At 47.2% G+C, this 18808-nt stretch overlaps 8 protein-coding genes across 8 annotated transcripts; 5 read left to right on the top strand and 3 right to left on the bottom strand.

Moving 5' to 3' along the window:
* Positions 1–121: 121 nt before the first annotated feature.
* Positions 122–1804, bottom strand: K441DRAFT_612191 (Rtt106-domain-containing protein; the record flags this gene model as incomplete). The annotated part of the gene is made up of 4 exons (XM_067645603.1): positions 1677–1804; positions 1248–1598; positions 830–1174; positions 122–714 (listed from the first exon to the last, which is right to left on the bottom strand). The coding sequence occupies exons 1-4, from the start codon at positions 1759–1761 to the stop codon at positions 122–124; spliced, it is 1374 nt and encodes a 457-aa protein (XP_067503542.1). The 5' UTR covers positions 1762–1804.
* Positions 1805–2486: 682 nt separating this feature from the next.
* On the top strand, positions 2487–3195 carry K441DRAFT_130288 (uncharacterized protein). Its single transcript, XM_067640073.1, has 2 exons — positions 2487–2861; positions 3024–3195. The coding sequence occupies exons 1-2, from the start codon at positions 2617–2619 to the stop codon at positions 3097–3099; spliced, it is 321 nt and encodes a 106-aa protein (XP_067503541.1). The 5' UTR covers positions 2487–2616; the 3' UTR covers positions 3100–3195.
* Positions 3196–4086: 891 nt separating this feature from the next.
* Positions 4087–5116, top strand: K441DRAFT_696858 (uncharacterized protein; the record flags this gene model as incomplete). Its single annotated transcript, XM_067652932.1, has 1 exon — positions 4087–5116. Exon 1 carries the CDS (start codon positions 4226–4228, stop codon positions 5114–5116), a length of 891 nt encoding a protein of 296 aa, XP_067503540.1. The 5' UTR covers positions 4087–4225.
* A 26-nt stretch (positions 5117–5142) lies between these two features.
* K441DRAFT_660866 (uncharacterized protein) lies at positions 5143–8441 on the bottom strand. The gene has a single exon (XM_067648779.1). It carries the CDS (start codon positions 7968–7970, stop codon positions 5502–5504), a length of 2469 nt encoding a protein of 822 aa, XP_067503539.1. The 5' UTR covers positions 7971–8441; the 3' UTR covers positions 5143–5501.
* Positions 8442–10220: 1779 nt separating this feature from the next.
* K441DRAFT_677887 (uncharacterized protein) lies at positions 10221–10808 on the top strand (the record flags this gene model as incomplete). Its single annotated transcript, XM_067651112.1, has 1 exon — positions 10221–10808. The coding sequence occupies one exon, from the start codon at positions 10221–10223 to the stop codon at positions 10806–10808; it is 588 nt and encodes a 195-aa protein (XP_067503538.1).
* A 689-nt stretch (positions 10809–11497) lies between these two features.
* K441DRAFT_677886 (uncharacterized protein) lies at positions 11498–13272 on the bottom strand (the record flags this gene model as incomplete). The annotated part of the gene is made up of 3 exons (XM_067651111.1): positions 11498–12672; positions 12799–13187; positions 13247–13272. The coding sequence occupies 3 exons, from the start codon at positions 13270–13272 to the stop codon at positions 11498–11500; spliced, it is 1590 nt and encodes a 529-aa protein (XP_067503537.1).
* A 2139-nt stretch (positions 13273–15411) lies between these two features.
* On the top strand, positions 15412–17074 carry K441DRAFT_130046 (Bet v1-like protein). The gene is made up of 5 exons (XM_067640070.1): positions 15412–15634; positions 15692–15826; positions 15895–16076; positions 16127–16542; positions 16599–17074. Exons 1-5 carry the CDS (start codon positions 15548–15550, stop codon positions 16727–16729), a joined length of 951 nt encoding a protein of 316 aa, XP_067503536.1. The 5' UTR covers positions 15412–15547; the 3' UTR covers positions 16730–17074.
* Positions 16986–18792, top strand: K441DRAFT_130060 (ISP domain-containing protein). Its single transcript, XM_067640071.1, has 4 exons — positions 16986–17192; positions 17371–17508; positions 17557–18028; positions 18092–18792. The coding sequence occupies exons 2-4, from the start codon at positions 17419–17421 to the stop codon at positions 18619–18621; spliced, it is 1092 nt and encodes a 363-aa protein (XP_067503535.1). The 5' UTR covers positions 16986–17192; positions 17371–17418; the 3' UTR covers positions 18622–18792.
* The last annotated feature ends 16 nt before the right edge of the window (positions 18793–18808 follow it).

The raw sequence follows: 18808 nt of genomic DNA, 5'->3' as shown, positions 1-18808 counted from the left end.
TTGGGTTCTGACATGTCTATGACACTCCGTATGCTAGTAATGTTTCAAACTATTTATCTGGGGTGACGTCTTGGCCCGTTCGTTACCCAATACATGATATTACATCACCGTCGACATGCACTCAATACTGCTCCTCCATTTCCTCATCGCCCTCGTCATACCTTTCTTCGTACCCTTCCTCATAGCCCTCTCCCTCTTCGTATCCCTCCTCTTCCTCGCCCCCCTCTTCATATCCTTCACCCCCTTCATCCTCTTCATCACTACTCCCACTCCCCTCACTTTCTCCTTCGCTCCCAGGATCATAATCCTCTTCTTCCTCATCATCCTCCTCCTGCAGTAACCTCTCTGCCTTCTGTAACTCCGTTTCCTCGTCCTCCCCTTCCTCCCCATCACCCGCAGCGCCATTCTCCGCTTTCACAGCTGGGGGGTTGACATTTAATTTCTTGGCCTTTCTCTGCTCTGCCATGCTGGCATCCTGCAGCCCATGCTTCTTGATGTATCCATCGATACCCGCATAGTCTGCCTGGTCTAACATAGAGAACTCAAATTCTGGAGTTTTTGATGCATCGGTAGGATGCGAAACGGCGATATTGAGGTTAAATGTGCGTTGGAGGACGGATGTATAAGATATTGAGGACACAGTGTCGAAGGAAAAGAAGGCGAGAGGTTTTTTGAATGCCCAGAGGATGCCAACGGAGGTGAAGAAGAGAAAGCCTGCATACTTATCAGCATGTGTAGCTCGGGATACAGTGCCTTCAGACCGATTTCTTATATATGGTTCAAGTGTTGACATGAGGGGTGAGATGAAGTGGGAATTGAACAAACTCACCGTCTTTACTTCCCCTAAACGCCTTGACATGAAATGCTTTCTCTCCCTTGCGATGGCTTTGCACAATCGCACTCGCAAACTCCTTATCATCTGGGAACACTACCTTCTTCCCTACACCTTCCTTCGCTAAGCATTCATTTATAACTGCTGCGATAGGTGCAGGTCCCGGATCCTCGCCCTCCTTAACATCCTTGCCCGTCGCCTCCGCGAATGTCCAGACAATCGGCTCGGGGGGCGCAGTAACAGAGTCAGGAACAGGGTTTACGCCATCGCCGTTGACTGGTATTACGATGAGGTTATGCTGACGCTTGGCTTTCTCCGGGAGGGGAAGACAGAATATTTGCTCTTTAAGGACGCACCGGTTAGTTTTGCATGTTAAATCCCAAAAATTTGCTGGGAAGCACAGTAGTAGACTCACCAATATTCTTCCATCCAACGCCGAATTCAACAGCCCCGGTCGCAGGGTTTATGCCCCTAATTCCTCCCTCCTTACACCCGTCGCCCCTCTTCACCATTTCCAGCGTCAACTTCTTCCGCTGGGGTATGGAGAAGCTAGTGTCTCGGCCTTGCCACGATGCCCGCACCGCTGCATCGACCCAAGTGCCTGCTGTGGACCTGCCTGCAGCCCCATTCAATTCACGCTCGCCGTTCTCGACTTTACGCTTCTTCGTGGCTGGTTCACCATTGACGAGCGTGGATTGACAGCTAGGGGCGCTGAGTATGTAGGAGGAAATATCGCGGAAGAGAATGCTGTGGGCTGGATATTCGTCTACAATAACACGGTAATTGTTAGTTCGGAGGATTAAAGCATACATACGCGGAGATGTTGGAGCCTAAGCCAACTTACTGATGGCATCGTGAACTCTTTTTCTGAGTTCAGGATTGCTAGAGAAAGCTAGGTCAATTTCTGGAGGATGCATGCCTGCTGGCATTTTAATTATTGGAAATGAGGGCTGAGAAGAAGACGTGATGGAGGTTCGGTATTGCATACATGATGGACGCGCTGCGGCGGAAGCGAGGCGCTATTTCCTTCAAAGGTCGCCTCAACATCAAAAATCTTCTCGTAACGTTCGTAGAAATACCCACTGCTATAGCTCTTATATAAGAGTATGTTTTAGGAAGCATTGACTCAGGTTTCATTTTTCCGTTCTATGTTTAGTTCATCTAGGGTCGTCCAACATTTCCTTTAGGCTTGTTGTATTAATACCAGCTGCTGCGCCGCAGAAGTCCAACCTCTCTCCGCCTGTCACCTCCTGAGTCTTGAAGCATTTTGCTCCATGCATAATAGTAAGCCTCTGCAGTCAAAAGCCAAAACGCTCCCGGTGGGTACCTTCATCAACCACAAAAGAACCTTCGACATTGTTCGCCTCCGAAGAAGTCGTCAGCCGGTGGGAACAATAACAACAAACATGGTATTATTCAGCCTCCTTAGTCGGAGGCATGCCGATTCTTTTCTACATCTTGCCTAAGGTTAGAGGACTGCATAGAGCTATTTCCTCCGCGCTCTTGACTTTTAAATTGATTCGAGGATAGCTCAATTGGTAACCAAGACAGCGCTTACATAGGCATGAATGTCCTGCTGATTAGCCCTGTTGCAAGCCTCCCATACCGTGCCTCACTTGCCAGCTCAACGTAGCGGCCGTCAATGCATATGCGTTACAGGTTTGCTCTGTCTCGTGATTTCTTCATCCTCACAACTGCCTCATTGTCCTATTCATTCCCAACAGTCATCGTCTTGTGCTTGGAAAGCTAGAATACCTTTCATTTAGAGTACTTAAAGCTTCACCATGGAGCCCTCTCTCGTTCGAAAAGTACTCTTCATAGTCATCCCCCTTCTCGTCATCCTCTCTGTCATAATAATTGGACTCTCAGAATCAAGTATAACGTTCATCTCCAACAACATGGGCGAGGAGTTCTATCTTGATGCAGCTACGACGTCGTCAAGTTCACCGCAGCTACGGGATTCACCTCGGCAGGCATTAGCATCGGTTTTCTCATCTTTATGCTCTGTACTGGAAAAGGTGGCGTACAGGTAAGACCAATTTCTAGCCGGACCCCTGTTCTATTAAGCAATCTCCCACTAAAAAGGCTAACATCCTGTTGAATTACAAGTTTTCGCGTCGCCGTATCCACACTACACTTCCTATCTTGAACACCATTCTAGTTTTATCATTATTGATCACTCTAAACATAGTACATGCCAAATCCGCTCGTTTCGATATTCACTACACCTCAAAGTATGTTGGGTACGGCCCATCACATATTTATGACAAAGGAGTCTTCGATCTAGAGACATGGACTTGCGAATTGAATAGCGTTACCATAATTGCGGAGGAGGAGCAGAGCAATATAGGTGGCGATATGGGCAGGCAATGTATGATTGAAAGAGCCACTCGGTGGATGATGGTGCCGCTTTTCGTTTTAGCCGCAATGGTGGCGGGTTTAGCCGTTTGGGAGTTAGTTAGAGTGGAACGAGGTAGGAAAGCTGGGGAACTGGAAGAGCAAGAATTATATGGGATAAATCGTAGCTGAGGCTGTCTCTCAAACGATTTGGTCCTAGAGATGTGCCGTGAAATACTGGCAGAAAGGCTCCAGGATACACATCAAAACAGCAAACAAGCGCGTGCACAGACTTTGGCCCCGATATCTTCAGCGACATCAACCACCAAGCAGGCCCAGTGAATGATAAGTTCGAGAAACAGATCAAAGAGGGATATACAATTAATATATTGCTTCAGCGTGCCACAATTCTTACCGAGAAGGACGATAAGGCTGGAAACAATGAGGGAGCCGCAGCAAACTACACATCGCACTAGCACACTGCAATTCTAGCGCGGGCGAATTTAGAGACGGTTGTTAAGGTTGCTCTGCTGCCCTAAGAGGTGTACTGAACCTTATTGAAGGATCTAAGGGGCTTAGGCTTCAAGCCGTCGGCGGATTATTTGAACAATATTTTGACTAATATCAAAAATGCAAGAGCCTAGGATCCTCTAATGAAAGAAGCAGAGGTTCACCCAGTTACAGCTTACTGTCGCTCAGGAAGGAATTACCTGGCATTAGATCAAGCTTCCTAAATTTCCGAAAGATTCAATATGACTTGCTAGCATGACGCGTTTTCACTTAGCGTGGTGTTGGGCATGACTCGCGAAATACACTAAAACAGCCCTACGCGATTTGCAGAGTTTACGATTTGTGGCTGAAGTGGGGTCTGAAGCCCATAGCGGGGTGAAACTCGATTTCTCTGAATTGATATACAGCTCTGAGATACCCTTCCCATACCTATATTTAATATAATCTCGCCATACACAGCCTTTCAAAGCTTCTTGCATAAAACTGCCTCTTTTATACAGTTATTTAAGCTTCGTAATCACCCTCAAAAGCACCCCTGCACACCTCATGGCCAACCCACAAAAAACTTATTTCCTAACGCCCTCCTTCGACTACCCACCCACCGGCCCCATCCTCCTCGGAAACATCATCAGCTCGCCGAGATACCCCGACAAGCCCCTTAACAATGCTTCCACCCGCCCCGCAATCCCCACCGCCGCCCTGAAAACAATAACAAAGACCGACTGGAAGTCCACCGCAGCAAAATCCCACTCGGGCAAAGTTGGGATCTGGGCAAAATTCCTGGAAGTTGTGGTCGGCGTCGGCGTCGGCGTCGGCGTCGGCGTAGATGTTGGCACGAGTTGGGAGCGCGGCACGGAGAACGAGTATAAGTTTGATAAGCTTGAGACGTCGTTTTTCGAGCCGCATACGGTAGAGGGTTATCTGGAGAGCGCGGTGAAGGCGCCAGGCGTCATTAGATACCTCAGCAAGAGTCGCGGGAGGAAGCCGCTGTATATCGTAAAAGGCGTCAAGATTGCTCGTGGGGCTACGGCCAAGACGCTACGCACGAAGGCGAATGGAGGTAGGTTGAGTGTTAGTGTGGACAGAACTTTAATGGTGGCGCCCGGAAGCGTGGGCCCGAAGTTGGAGGCCGAAATTAAGAAGGAGGATGGGGTGGAGTTTGGAGGGAGTGATGATTTTGTGTTTGCGTATCGGTTGGGCAGGATTAAAGTTAGGAAAACGGGAGAGGCGGAGGAGGACGACCATAATGAAGGGGCCCTGTTTGGGGTGCCGGAAGCCGAGGATGATAAAGAGAAAGAGAAAGAGAAGGTAACGTTCCGCGTAACGGAAGTAGAAGGGGATGAGGCAGTGGCCGGAGAGTTTGGAGAAGAGGAAATAGTTGAAACATTGGATGATGATGAAGTAGATGAGAAGTGTACTTGCATTATACCCCAGTGAAAGAAATAAGTACCAAATGACAAATTGTTGGGTACCTGCATTCGTAAACGCTGTTCTAATTTTAAATGGGTAAGGTGTCCTGGGAGGCATTCAATTGAGCGGCAGGGAATCCAACTTGGCCAAAAGGGAGGCTGCACGAAACCTTGCTCGAAACGTACTCTGGGATTTCCGTGATGTAGACGCAAAACTCCATGCACAAGCTCTAAATACCATGCTCCTATACGGCTCATAGCTCCAAATAAATTATGCGTAGGAATCCAGCAACATATGTGAACGCTGAAAGATCCACGTTACCAAGCTATACAGCCGCCACCAAGCTTAGCAAAACGCCAAAACGCCCACTTCACTCCATTCTCATCTCCATTTTTGAAGCTCTGCATCCATACTATTCCTCATGCTCAAACACCAGATCTGTCTGCTTCACTGGATGTAGTAACATGGCGGGAAGACACATCCTCCCTTCACCCGCCATCTCTTCTTCCTCGCCCCCATCATTATCAACTTTATATCCTAGCCACCTCCTCCACAGATTCGGCGCGAAGCCCGCGTCGTAATACCACGTCGTACCGCGGAAATTATGCTGCCTCTCATCGCTGAAAACGCTCAACCTCGCTCCGCCTGCCGCGCCGTTCCGTCCACCGTTGAAGATAGCGGCGAGATAACCAGTAGGCCATCGGCGGTCGATGAAGACGGGATGTGGCGCGTAGACAGCTTTGAGCCCGTGGTGCAGCGCGCAGGAGCCCGGCCACATCTCGGAAAACATGGTGCGGCGGTGCAGTGCCGTCTCGCGGTGCATCGTCTCGAGCAACCTCCTGCTCAGTCTGCTCGCCGTGATGATGGCTGTGCGTCGGGGTGGCAACGAGCGCGAAGTGTTGTAGCCTGTCACGTCTTCAGCGAGGATCCAGTTGGTGCCGTCGGGATCGAAGAGTGGGTTGAAGGTTATGAGGTCCGCCTCCTCGCCGACGCCCCAGATGTAATTATCGTCTTTGTAAGGCCCGGTGACTTCCGGAGATTCATAGAGGTCGATTTCGTCGTCGAGTGGTGGTTCGGGGCCCCAGATTGGCTTCTCCGGTTTTGCGGGTTCGGTGGAGGGGACATTTGGATTCTCGGGAAGGTGCTTAGACCATGTGTTTGCTTTGTTGTTTGTGCCATGCTCTGTCTGCACGCGCACCATGTGCGTGAAATCTTCCCACGAGCCATGCTCAGCTGGGACGTAGAAACGCGAATTACGTTCCCATAACCCTTTACGTGGTTGCGCTTTAGCCCAGTTGGAAATGCGGTCGAAGAGATGGTAGAAATGACCTGTGTAGCGGATGTCCATTTCCCAGTGCCAGAAGTAGTCAAATTCAGGGTGCTGGTGTGCGAAGTATTGGACCGGCATGAAGGTAGAGCGGTATGCTCCGTGGACGGGTAGGTTGCGGTAGAGTGATTCCTCCAGGCCACCGTAGATAAGACCCATTTGACGTTCAGACCAGAGAGTTCCCATACCTTTGAATTCAGCTGGAAGGGCATTATCAAGGACTTCTTGGTAGGTGGCATCGTCTGACCAAATCTGTTTATTATCGTCTTTTACGTGGACGAGAAAGTGGACTGTGTATTCGCCGCCGGATTGGACAGAAAGCTCAGAGATGAGAGCTCGCAGGAACATAAGATCTTCGTCATCGTAGTTGTAGTCCCACCATGTGCGAATCAAAACAACAGTGCGAGATATAAGACTGTGATGAGGTGGGGATTTTGGAGGTTTGTTGCCGGTAGAATTGGTATATTTCCCTTCCTTGGCCAGCTCATGCAATTCCCCTGAGGTAGCGTCAGGTAACTCTGCATCTGGACCTCCCATCGCCATTGTCTGGTAAAAGTGGTTCTTGCCTTTGGGCTTGGCTTTGAAGCGAAGATGATTCTTCTCCATGCAACGGTCTTGTACTTCTGCCCACTTGACCTCCCTGAAATCAACTTCTTGATCGTCTTCCCACACCTTATCTATGCCCTCTCTGTCTCCTTCCATACCAGCTCCTGTCCCGCCCAGCTTTCTGCTATATCCCAATCCGTACGGTCCTAACCTGCCAAATCGCTCGAAGCAGACATCGTTCCTCAATCCAAGAACCTCATAGGATCCCATCACATTGTCTGGCATGCCTCGCGGGACACCATGATAAGCGCGCAGGGGAGGTATCTTGGTTGTTTCTTCAGCATCGAGATAGCAGGGCTGCACGGGAGGGAATTCGTTGAGATATGCTTCCGACTCATAGTTTGGATAAGGATTAAACCGGTCGCTGGGTGGCACGCCTCCGCCTTCCAATCGACGCTCAAATTTTGAATTCTGATCTCGTCCTTCCTCGGCCACAGGTGATGATGACGGTATGGGAGCCTCATCTCCTTCCCCTGGATATTCCGGCACATTCTGAGGCCGCGATGTTAATGCCCGTATGCCTCCATGATACCTCTTTAGAAATGGGAAGCTTTCCCACACCGGTGGCGGCGGAGGTGGCTTCGATAATCCCAATTGCACACTCTTCGTCGATGACCATCCCATCTTCGTCAAGAAGAGTATAAATATTATTATTGTAGATCCTAGCGCCAGCGTAAAGTATCGGGAGAAGGCTCGCGGATTTCGATAGGAGTATGCATTAATTGTCGGTCTCGCCGTCGAATGCCGCCGGACCATCTGCTGGTGCACGCCCGAAGACGCTCGGGAGGAGAAAGCGGAGGAAGGAGAGGAGAGATATTCACCATCGTCGTCAGATAAGCGTTTCTCAACATCGCAAGAGTCGCCTTCGTGATCATAAGCCGGTACAGTGTTGTAAGGTTGCAACTTTCGTTTCGCCACTTGTAGTGGCTTGAAATTAAAGGTTGCCATGCGAGCGGCTAGGTCCCTGGAATGCTATAACATGTGGGAGTAGCGTTTTGAAAAGCTTGTAGCCACCGTAAGGAGTTGAGGAATGCGAAAAGAGGTGTTGTGATTGCCCCGTTGGTAAATTCCAGAGATGTGACCCTTTTGCCTGTAGGTGTGGCCTAATTGCTCCTAACGTCAAAAAGTAGCGATCAATATTAAAAGAAAATTTACAACAAGCGCAAAGATATTGTACAGTTTGTGTTTGAGGACAAGTTCTAAGCATGCGAGTTCTCACGATGTGGAAGTGGAGGAGAATGCTAAAACTTAAACACCAGCGTTGACCTGGAGATGCATCAAGGCCCACCCGTAACGGCAATCATTGTACAACATCTTCCCTTAAATATCCTCCTAACACCTATTCTATAACGATCGAAAGGCTGCTAAAATCGAATTGAAGCTGATCAATTGTAAGGGACTGCTTAACAGCGTCTCTAGTATCAGGTGAAGAAGCCTAGCTTGCGGCAGCCATCCCCGGGCTTCAAGTGCTAACCTATGAAACAAAACTTTATCACGGTCACTTATATCTTTTCAGGAAATTTTATCGGCAATTTCCTGTCCGGTGAGATTATAGCTTCTAGAAAGGCCACAATTTGGGGGCCATTACTTCTATCAGGAAAAAGTATCCAGCATGTCAAGAAGCGCAAGGTTAATGTGGCCTCAAATCCCACGAGCATTCCACATATTCCTTCAAGGCAACCATATGTCTTTGGTGGCCCCATATCCCCCCAATATTAAGGAGTACTGCTGCAAGCAATGACACTATCAAAGACTATTTCTGCTCTCTTTTCCATCTCGCTGTATCTTCGTGTGGAGCGGTGGTAGTATGTACTGTGTCTGTTTAAATGCCTTGCCATTGCAGTCTTCTGGGCTTTCACTCTCCAGTACCGTACTTACGATCTAGAGAGGCTCTCCCTCGTAGAATACAGGGAACTTAGAATCTGTTAAGGTAAGCCTGCATCAAGGCACTAGATAGCATTCTCACTGATGCATTGAAACGGTAAGCTAGACTTGACTCTATGTTGTTCTGGAACGGCATGACCTTAAATAAACTTTCGGGCGCACTTAGTATTCTTCACTACTCATTCTCGCTATCTGCATACGGATTCGCAACAGCAGCGACGCAGTCAGGCTCCTTGGGTAATAGGCCCGTACTCTTCGCTATAGCGTGTACAACTGCTGAATAGAGAAAAATCAGTGCAAGCAGAGCCCGCAGCAGTCAGGTAGATAAAGTATTTTGCTAAAGCCGCAAGCGTAATGGATCCGTAAACATAGCGTTCGGAATGACGGACTCGGTCGGAGGCACTCACTCTCCAGCGCCCAAATCGGAAAACGAAATGCGGTGCCAGTCTGAAAGCGCCTGTACCAGGTAAACAGCGTGGACGTGCTCTATTGCTACAATGAATTTTTGCTAGGCTGAGCGAGTCGCATTGGTCTTGGCATAAGTGAAGCTTACAATGACGACAACCACAATTAAAATAAGTTAAAGTGTCCTGATCATAGAGTTATTATAGTATCCCCCCTTAGTCAAAGCTTATTAAGTCTAGTCCGTTTATAAGACAATGCTATTTTTGCTAGAGTGATCTAGGTATGAGGTGACCTAGACGTTTTCATCAAGGTCCTAGAAGTATACTAGTGCCTGAGTCTTAATATTACTGACTCGGATCAAATTCCACACATTTGCAGGCATCATTGTACCTTCAAAAATCCTCTAGTATGGTTTCAATGCTAAATATGAGCTTTCGCTAGGCCCATATGTAGTCCTCATTGGCTAAAACTTTGATTCGGAAGCTCAACCTTTAAACTCACACCAGTATTTGGACCGGCGTGGTGAGGTCGAATCCACTCCAATGCTTCAGTCCAAATCCAATGCACCATACCTAGATAGGAATAATAGTTACCTATATAGGCTAGCCCACCATTTTGGATCCAAATAGACTTTAACAGAGCGTTATATATGCTCTGCCCTCAAGGCGCTCTGATGTTACGAACTTTTCTGACGCACAATGCGGTGCATAAATACTGTCCTATATCTCGCCTACTCACTTCATCAACTTCCTCCTGGCACTATGCTGACCTGCTAAACCCCCCAAAACTCTTTGCAGGCCTCCGCACTTCTCAAATAGGCCCTTCAAAAGACTTTGAAGCGTTCCACACTACATTTTCCTTTACACGTTACAAAGAAGCTCTCTAAAGCCATCCCCCAAAAAAATCGCCATGTCAACACATCTTGAAGCAATGTACGCAATGGATGAAGCACTCGACATGCTTTTCAAACGCCCAAGTCATATCCACGACTACACTTTAGAAGAGGACGAAGCCACCCAGGACGCGCCGTCGCCCGAGGAAGAAATCAGCTCCGTCCTTCACCTCACCTCTCGCTGGTCTAACGGACCGGACGAGGATCCTGAAGAGTGGAATAGCCTCCCCGTCTACCGCTTCCTCAACAGCCAGGCGTCACCAACAGCAGAGCCTGAAGGCAAGAACGTCTGCGCCTCGCCGCCTGCAGAACCCGACGCCGACGCCAACGCCACCTACGACTCTGGCCTCGGGTTCATGGAGGAGTACCAGAGCGGGCCCCCCGTCCCCGTCCGACGCTTCCCCATGCAGTCCTCCTCTGCGCAGTACCTCGAGCTGCAGCGGGAAGTCCTGAAGCGCCACTTGGCGTGCACGACTAATTTGGAGAGGCATCTCCCCGTCGGCCCGGACCACCACGCCGGTGTGCGTTATCATGGCATGCGTCTACACTTCGACAACGAAGAAGAGCGGAAGGTGCGGCGAAGGAGGAACGGAAGGCGAACCTAAAGGCAGAGCGAGAGCAACAGGAGGAATTTTCCGAGCGCAGAAGGATTGGGTTCTCCAGAGGCTGAGTGTTGCCAGGATGGACGTCGTTCTCGAGGACGTGTAGGAAGAGAATAGTAATACCGGCGGTGTCACTCAAGTGGAGATGGCCAGGTTGGTCTCGCAGGTTGGGAAGGTGGCTATGCTGTCGAGGCAGTAGGACCTGCCGGCACAAGAATATTTGAAAGGAATTAATCTTCCATCTTAATGAAAGACTGGGTCAACGGATGGAGCAGTGGAGATTTTGGAACGACGAGTGCGCAGTACAATTTTATGAATTGTCACGGTTTAATGTCAGGAAGGGGTTTGAGTGGATATGATTAGGGTGGATGTTTGCTGCAAGAAGAGCGAAATGCAACTACAAGAAAATTCTATAAATCTATGATAGTATTAGTAGCTTGACATCAATGTGGGGCTAAAGCCACTCATCAAGCAATTTGAATAGATATTCTTCTCGTCGGACGTTCCCAAAGCCCAGTTTCTCATATGCTATCGACGCGTAGATTTATGTGGGTTCCGATTGTTCGCAATCGGTTTCCAAAACTTTACCACATACTAAGGAAAGAGATAATGGAGTTTTGAGAAAGCCTTGACTTACTTTAGGCTTCGTATAAGAATTGCAGTCCACGGCCGCCATGGTCCTCTACAACATGTCAACCTTGCAATTTAAACATCGGCATATCTTCACCGGGAAAATCCCTGCCATCAGAGGGTGTACAAAGATTGCACTCTCCATGAAATCTGCTAAATTCTTCCAAATCCAAGGGCGGTCTCTCAGAGGTTTTACGGAGAATGTATCTCTCCATGGCCTGGTAATGGCAGGAAAACGGGGCTGATGAATTTTCTGCATCCTTAAAGAATACCAGACTGTCAGCGAGCCGGCCTTGCCTAAATTCGCAGAGATTCTCTAAGTACACAGAATCTAAAGCTAGGAGTTTCGGCATTTCGATGAGCAAGTTTTCCCATGACCCGCAATTCTCGAAGAAGGTAACGCTTTCGAGGTTTAACGCTCGTAGGCTTAACCCGATCTTTCTAAGGAATGATTTCAATGACTGCTCGGTAGTTGATAGATTAAGAGTAAGCCGCTTAAGCTGGGGCCAGGATCCGGAAATAAGATGAGCCAACAGGTCGAAATGGGGATCTTCTGCACTATTTTCGGCCCAGTCCGCTTCTCTAAACTCCACACGAAGCATCTCCAAATTTAAAGCGGACCGGAGAAACCCAGCAAGGGTAGTCACCATGGGGTAGTTATACCTATTCGTGGTTGAATAGATTACATATACGTCGAGTTCTCGCAGATTTATGAAGGCTGGCGCCATTAGAGCTAAGCTATTCTTGACTAACTTTTTGTTTTCATGGCGTATTTTAATTTGGTCTTGAAGCCAAAAGTAGTGCCCATCAGTGGAGAACTTCAGGGACCTTAAATTGACCCTCGGCCCAGCAACACCGAGAGCATGCAATAGACAAGTAAGTTGAGTAACGCCTTCAAGTTGGTGGTCAGCATATTCAAAGCTTGCTAGCGATTTTTCGGTATATGAAGTCCAGTCAGAAGGACCCTGTAAGATCTCTCGGCGAAAGTTCCGCCATACAGGATGAAAATTGTCCATTGGATCATGACATGTGACTTGTGCAAACCGCAGGTTCTTCAGCATTCCGATGGCTACTGAGAAGTACCGATAAGAATAGAGCATTGGATTATCGGCGGATATCGTGTTAAGGGAATAGCAATCGTTGAAGTGCTCGGGGGCATGCTGATATTCTTTATACGCTTGGTAATATCGGTTGAGATCTCGCATAAGTTTTTCCGGTTCATGCGGTGGGTTTTTATCTATATTCATACAGTGTTAGAAAGATAACAATTCATACACATTGAGGTCCCGAAATATTGTAAGAGATAGGGCACTCGGCAACCTGTGATTGGTAATAAGCCATAAATAGAGTTAGGCAGACTCACTCTCATATCCATACCTATCATACTCATACCAAGACAGGTTTCCAGACCCGAGGCCGTCCTCCTCGAGGCCTAGATGGATATACCTTTCCCATGTCTCTTGATCGGGAAATTTGCGCGGTATTTGCCCATGGAAAACCAACTCCCTGACCAGTGGAGCCAGGGCATTGTTCAACCCAATATTGATGAAGTTCTCTATACTTTTTTTTGACAAAGTAATGTGAACAGTTCCAAAAACATAAGGTGTAGTTATCCGGGCTAGCCCCCTGCATGTAGCGCGTGTCTTCTTGAGGGAGATGAAATCGTCACAAATGTAAACAATGATGTGGTCTAAAAGTTCTTCGGGGAGGTTAAGCAGGGTTAGAAAACGATGCAATTGCAGAGTGCTATAGCTGCTATGGTAATAGATTAGTAAAGCTTGTGGCTGAATGTTTCGGTTCCAGACACTCACCCTGGAAGAGCTGATCGGGCGGGCATATCCAGCCCAATTTGATTTCTTTTCAGCATCCGAATATTCGCATGAATTGATAATAGGCTATTAAGGAGAGAATGGAGCTTATTATATCGATACCCGAAGATGGTAGTTGAGGGTTCGACGATCAAGTGACAGCGTCCAAGGACCTCTTTGAGATTTTGCTAGTGTGGAAAGGGCCCAGGCTCGAACCCGACGACGCGAAAATTCTCACCATCTAATTGGCCATGCTTTGTCTTAGGCAGACGAAGCCTACGAAATGAGAAACTAAGATGCAATGAACTAGGATGCAATGAAGTACTATGCATATTAAACTGCGCGGGCTTTATTTCCTATTCGCGGAGTATAGAATCCTTCTATTAACATTTTATTAACGTTGCGCTACGGAGACGTTTATTATTTATCCAAAATCATTCGTCCATGCAAGCTTATATGCAGGAAGGTTCATACCGCAAGTTATACCAAAACTGCCTTAAGACGAAGATATGAATAGAGAAGATCAGTGCGTCAGACCCGTGATTAGCATCTATGCTTGAGCCCTGGCGCTGCCAAGAGCGAGAATGAGATAGGACCAAAGAGGCCAAAAACATTACACCAAAAGATATTAGAAGCGCTGGATCACGCAGATCATCCCAGCCAAAGGTTTTAACATGCACGCTGAGCTAGCTCGTCTAGAGTAGATATAGCAAATAGAAGCCAGTGGAGCAATCACCAGGAGGACTATGAACAGAGTGTGATTCAGAGCATCAAATTCATCCCGAGATCCTTCGGAAAAGCCAAAGAATTATGAGATCGCCACTGCCGGTAAATACACGATGCAAGTAAATAACATAAGTCTACTAAGGATACATGTTATTGCCCATATGGACCAGCAGCCACATAAAGCCACTTAACCCTCTCTACACAAACTACTAGATCAGGATGCCATATTTGGCGGATATCCCAGGCGAGAAAAGATAGCTGTACGGCCAAAGTAACTCGTCCGATAGCTTTTTCGATGCCATAGTCAAATTTAACAGCGAACATTGTTTGCCGTGCGCGGAGGCTTGAACGCGGTCTTGTCACGAGTAAGAGTAGTTCAAGTATTCCAAACGAAACCAAGTACATGCAACCCCGTGTCTTTGTCCAGCAAACTCCGCTAAGAGATAGAACTCTGATGACCTGTGGGATGGTACCGGTTACAAAAAGCAGCCAGCAGAGAAAGGAAACTTTCTCCAAAGCTTGGAAACCCTTCGAAACCTGCTGTTCTTGGCTCATATCGGCGAATCGAGTTTTTAAAATATTACACCTAGTCGTACGTAGGAGGATCCAGTGCAACGCGGAAGAAATGGACCAAAAGATCCCAGATAATGCATCAGCTAGGCAAAATATCAGAGAGCCTGGAAGATACGTCCGGAATTGTGATGGATAACCGCAGACTTTTCCGGCCGGCTAAGTCACTGCACTGAAGGCCAAAGGTACCAATGACCAAAAAGTAGACTGCGACGATGCCCGGAAAGATGTGTATAGAATAGATCTACGGATTAGAGGTGACAATCTGAGGATGGCTAGGATTCCTTTTACCATTTTCGGACGCTATCAAAGTCATGCAATAAACTACGATGACAAAATATATCATTTGAGTAAGGAACTCGAGGGCAAGCATGATGTTTCAAGCCAAGCGTATTGAAACCCTAATCTGGTAAAGCCGGTAAAGTATCTCCAAACTTTCAGATATCTATTATATATGAGCTGCTGACAAGCTTATATTCCCCTTGCTAGTGAACACTATCAACCCACTCTTCCCGCGGAGAAATAAATCCTACTGATTTGCTAGAGCCACCAACCTAACCCCTCTCCAAAATGCACAACCGAAGGATCAACACGCTTGTCTTACGTGGTCCTGCAACAATAACACATCTCTTCAATGTGGATCGATACCGGAGATGCCGGCTTGAATCGCGCAGTCACCGGGTCACTGCTGCTTTGCAGCCGACTTGCGATAAGCTGGTGATCCCTGAAGTGTAGATTTCGTCCAACTCGCGATAAGCATTATCAACTCCAGGCCTTGCTCCTGGCGCAATAAAGAGACCAGGCACGTAATACGAGGCTTCCATGACAAACCGGCATGCGGGTACCATGCTTCATCACGTATCGGGACGTTTTATCCATTTACAGTCACAATTATATATTTTATGCAATGCTATGTCGTGAAAACATAATTCCAAGACTCGCACTTGAGTAAGCTGAAAGAAGAACCCCCAGAATTTTTCGTTCGTTTGTGTGCATTCAGGTCTCGATATGGCTTCCCTCACTAAGACCCTTCCTGCGTCCTGGTACTGTAGCTCACCTCTCTATCAACTTGAGCGTCGTGCGGTCTTTATGAAGGCTAGTATCATTCCAACAAAACCGTAGCCGTAACACCCCATAATGACTTCCGGACAGTCATGGTACCTTCTAGGACCGGCAACTCGATTTCGGAACATTGGGGAAGAGGTAGACTATGAGATAGCTCAGATTAGGTTGACAGTTCGCCGCAACTCCGAGGGAGTTCGAGATATCAAGGTCTACACAGCAGATGTCAGTATGCTTGCGCGTCACCTGGCGCTGCCAATTATCCTGCAAGCAACACTCATCGAGTTGAGCAGAGTGTCGAAATGCGAAGCCATTTGACAGAGACCGGGCTTCTTTTTACTACAATATCAGCCCACGCACCAACTTTTGATGAATTCTTTCCGGATTTGGAACCTTTGCTTGCGACAGTAGATTTCACAAAACTTCCATACCGGCGAAGCATCAAGTACGAGGGCAACTTCAACTGGAAGACAATGTAAGTCAACTAGACGGATTTTTAACGAAACAAGTTGCTAATTAATTTAGGGTGGATGGATATCAAGAATGCCTGCACTGCCAATACACTCATCCTTCATTTTCCATATATTATCCGCCAACATTTTATACTGTATACAACCACAAGAACTTTTCCCAACATGTAGCGGATCCAAAAAAACGGAATGACGGCCTCTTCCTCTACTTCTTTCCTAATTGTACACTCAATGTTTACGGTGGTGGTATGTCATCGTTCCGGATTTGCCCGACGGAGAAGCCTGGGGTCACCCGGATGGAATTTGACTATTACCATACGGAATCGGGCGATAAATTTGAAGAATACTTCAAGTTTGTAAGACAGGTCGCCATAGAAGATTTCGAGCTTTGTGAAAAGGCCCAAGAAAATCTGGAAAAGGGTATCTATACTGAAGGGATACTTAATCCGGTCAAAGAGACTGGAGTAGTCTGTAAGCAATTCCCGGTTAAGAACGTATTTTTCAAGATATTGATGTGTTACATAAAGTCTATCAGCAACGCGTTCTCGACCTTGTTTGCTCGCAGCACGAGGGAGAGAAACGCGTTAACCCCAGTCACACGGTTCCAAGCAACAAATACGTGGCACGCTCCAGCCTTGTGGAGCTTGCAGCTTCATAGGGTCCCAGAAAATCACGAGTATTTGCTGGCTTATATGCACGAACACTGGTTTGCTTCTGGTAGGCTTGCCATGAATCATTTGACAAGTTGAAAGGCTTTGAATTAGGGTTGCGGCCCGACATGCGCATGCTGTAGCTCAACGACCTATTTTCTTCCTCTTAGCGTCGATCATGACCTGCATGAATGGATAGATCTCGGCTTTTTTGTTGGGTGTGCAAGCGGGAAAATATAACCAAAAAAGGCAACTCGGTTTCATTCGTCCTACCTCTATCGGCGTTCAATTCCTCTGCTAACTTTTCTTATTCCTTTGACGAATAAAGTCGTTTAGATTATGTAAATTGTTTGTGGTAATCCCAGACGTCTACCGCACCCCACAAAGAACTCCGGAGAATTTCCATAACATGGCCCAGTCTGGAACTCATGCAGCTTGATATGTATATTATTGATTTGATTTAGAGTCATGGTATTTGATTCCTACTTGGTATAGAAATTCGCATTCACCGTTCATAGTTGTGCTACTCAATCCAATAATAGTCTTGTTTCTTCTGAATCCGTTAATTACGCCATTATTTGGACTTCGAGCATCAAGACCTCCTAGCTTGCTAATATCTTGCGCAGGCTAATTTCATATTACTTGTTAGTGACGCAAGTTCAGTTGGGCTCATCACCTTTTCTTTGACGAGCCAACAATGGAAGTGTCTAAAGAACCAGGCTTTCCTGAAGGATGGTGGACAGATGAAAAATTGTTCATGCTTGAGAGGCGGGCAATATTCAGCAAAGTAATGTTATCAAAATTATCCTTTGTAATCAAATTGACCTTGTAATAGACATGGATTTGTGTCGTGCATCGAAGCCGTTTCACCAGACGCGGTGATTATATATCTATGGAAATGGCAGGCTTCCCAATCTTCATCATCCTTGGCAAGGACAACATTCCTCGAGCTTTCCATAACGTGTGTAGACACCGAGCATATGCCGTAACCAAGAAAGTTGCTGGGTCTTCTCTAGTCCTTGGTTGCAAATATCATGGTTGGAGCTATGATACTAAAGGAAATCTTGTAAAGGCGCCGCAATTCGACGGTATTGCCGGTTTTGACAAGGCCCAAAATAGTCTTTTCAAGATTCATACCTGTACTGACAAGGGCGGGTTTATCCACATCAATCTAGATGCCGGTGAGATTGTAGAGCCTCCGAGCTGTGAACAGATTATCAGCTTCTCTACTCAATATGGTATCACTGCGCAAAGCTCATGGGTAGCGGGATGGGAAATTAGAGGAGACTTCAACTGGAAAGCCGCAGGTGAGCCATTTAAACTTTAAAATATATTTATTATAGCATGGCCATACTCATCAGTTTAAGCAGCGCAAGATCCAATCGAAAATAAAGTCACACAACGCACTCAGCAGAGATCAAATTCAATTTTTGCATATATGCTCATGTTTCGAGGTACCAGTGTTGCCATTCGGGAAGATGATAGGCTAAGCTTATCCCCATTAACCACCGTAAAGACCATTGCCGGAACCTCGCTTTGGGTTGCTTTGACTGTGCTTCCCGTCTCCGCTTCCAAAAGTTCTGTGCGATGCGACGTATACTCAACACGTAAAATATCGGTTGGAGAAGCTTACCAGAATGCTCTCTCAAACAACTTCCAAGGATGGGTTCGAGAGCTCGAATGCAAGTATGCTAAGCTGAAGGACGAACCATTATCGGATAAGCCCGTATTTTTACCTTTACTCAAAGCTCATCTCAAGCTTGAGCAGATGTCTGGAGGAGAAATACTACCGGGCTCGAGACGAGAAGGGAGAAGCAGTGAGTGCCGGAGGGCTGAACAAGGTGAGATCGAGCATGGAAAAAATCACACGACGGATCCGAAGCTAATACTCGTCCCCTAGTATGCAAAGAACTGGATGAGTTAGCTGGATTGAGGTCCCTCTGCGGCACAACTGGGGGCGGTCAGGGTCCATTGGAGTGGTAGTCGGTTTGGAGCCGCATGAAAATTTCGGTGTTTTGAAATTCATATTCCGGTTAAGTAGTCTCGAAATAATTTAATAATTTAATAGCTGTTCAGGTTTTCTAGAA

The sequence above is a fragment of the Cenococcum geophilum genome (genome assembly GCF_001692895.1).
Source record: "Cenococcum geophilum 1.58 unplaced genomic scaffold K441scaffold_24, whole genome shotgun sequence".
NCBI classification, from domain to species: domain Eukaryota; kingdom Fungi; phylum Ascomycota; class Dothideomycetes; order Gloniales; family Gloniaceae; genus Cenococcum; species Cenococcum geophilum.
The sequence above is the reverse complement of the archived record's forward strand: the minus strand, read 5'-3'. Positions and strand labels throughout refer to the sequence as shown.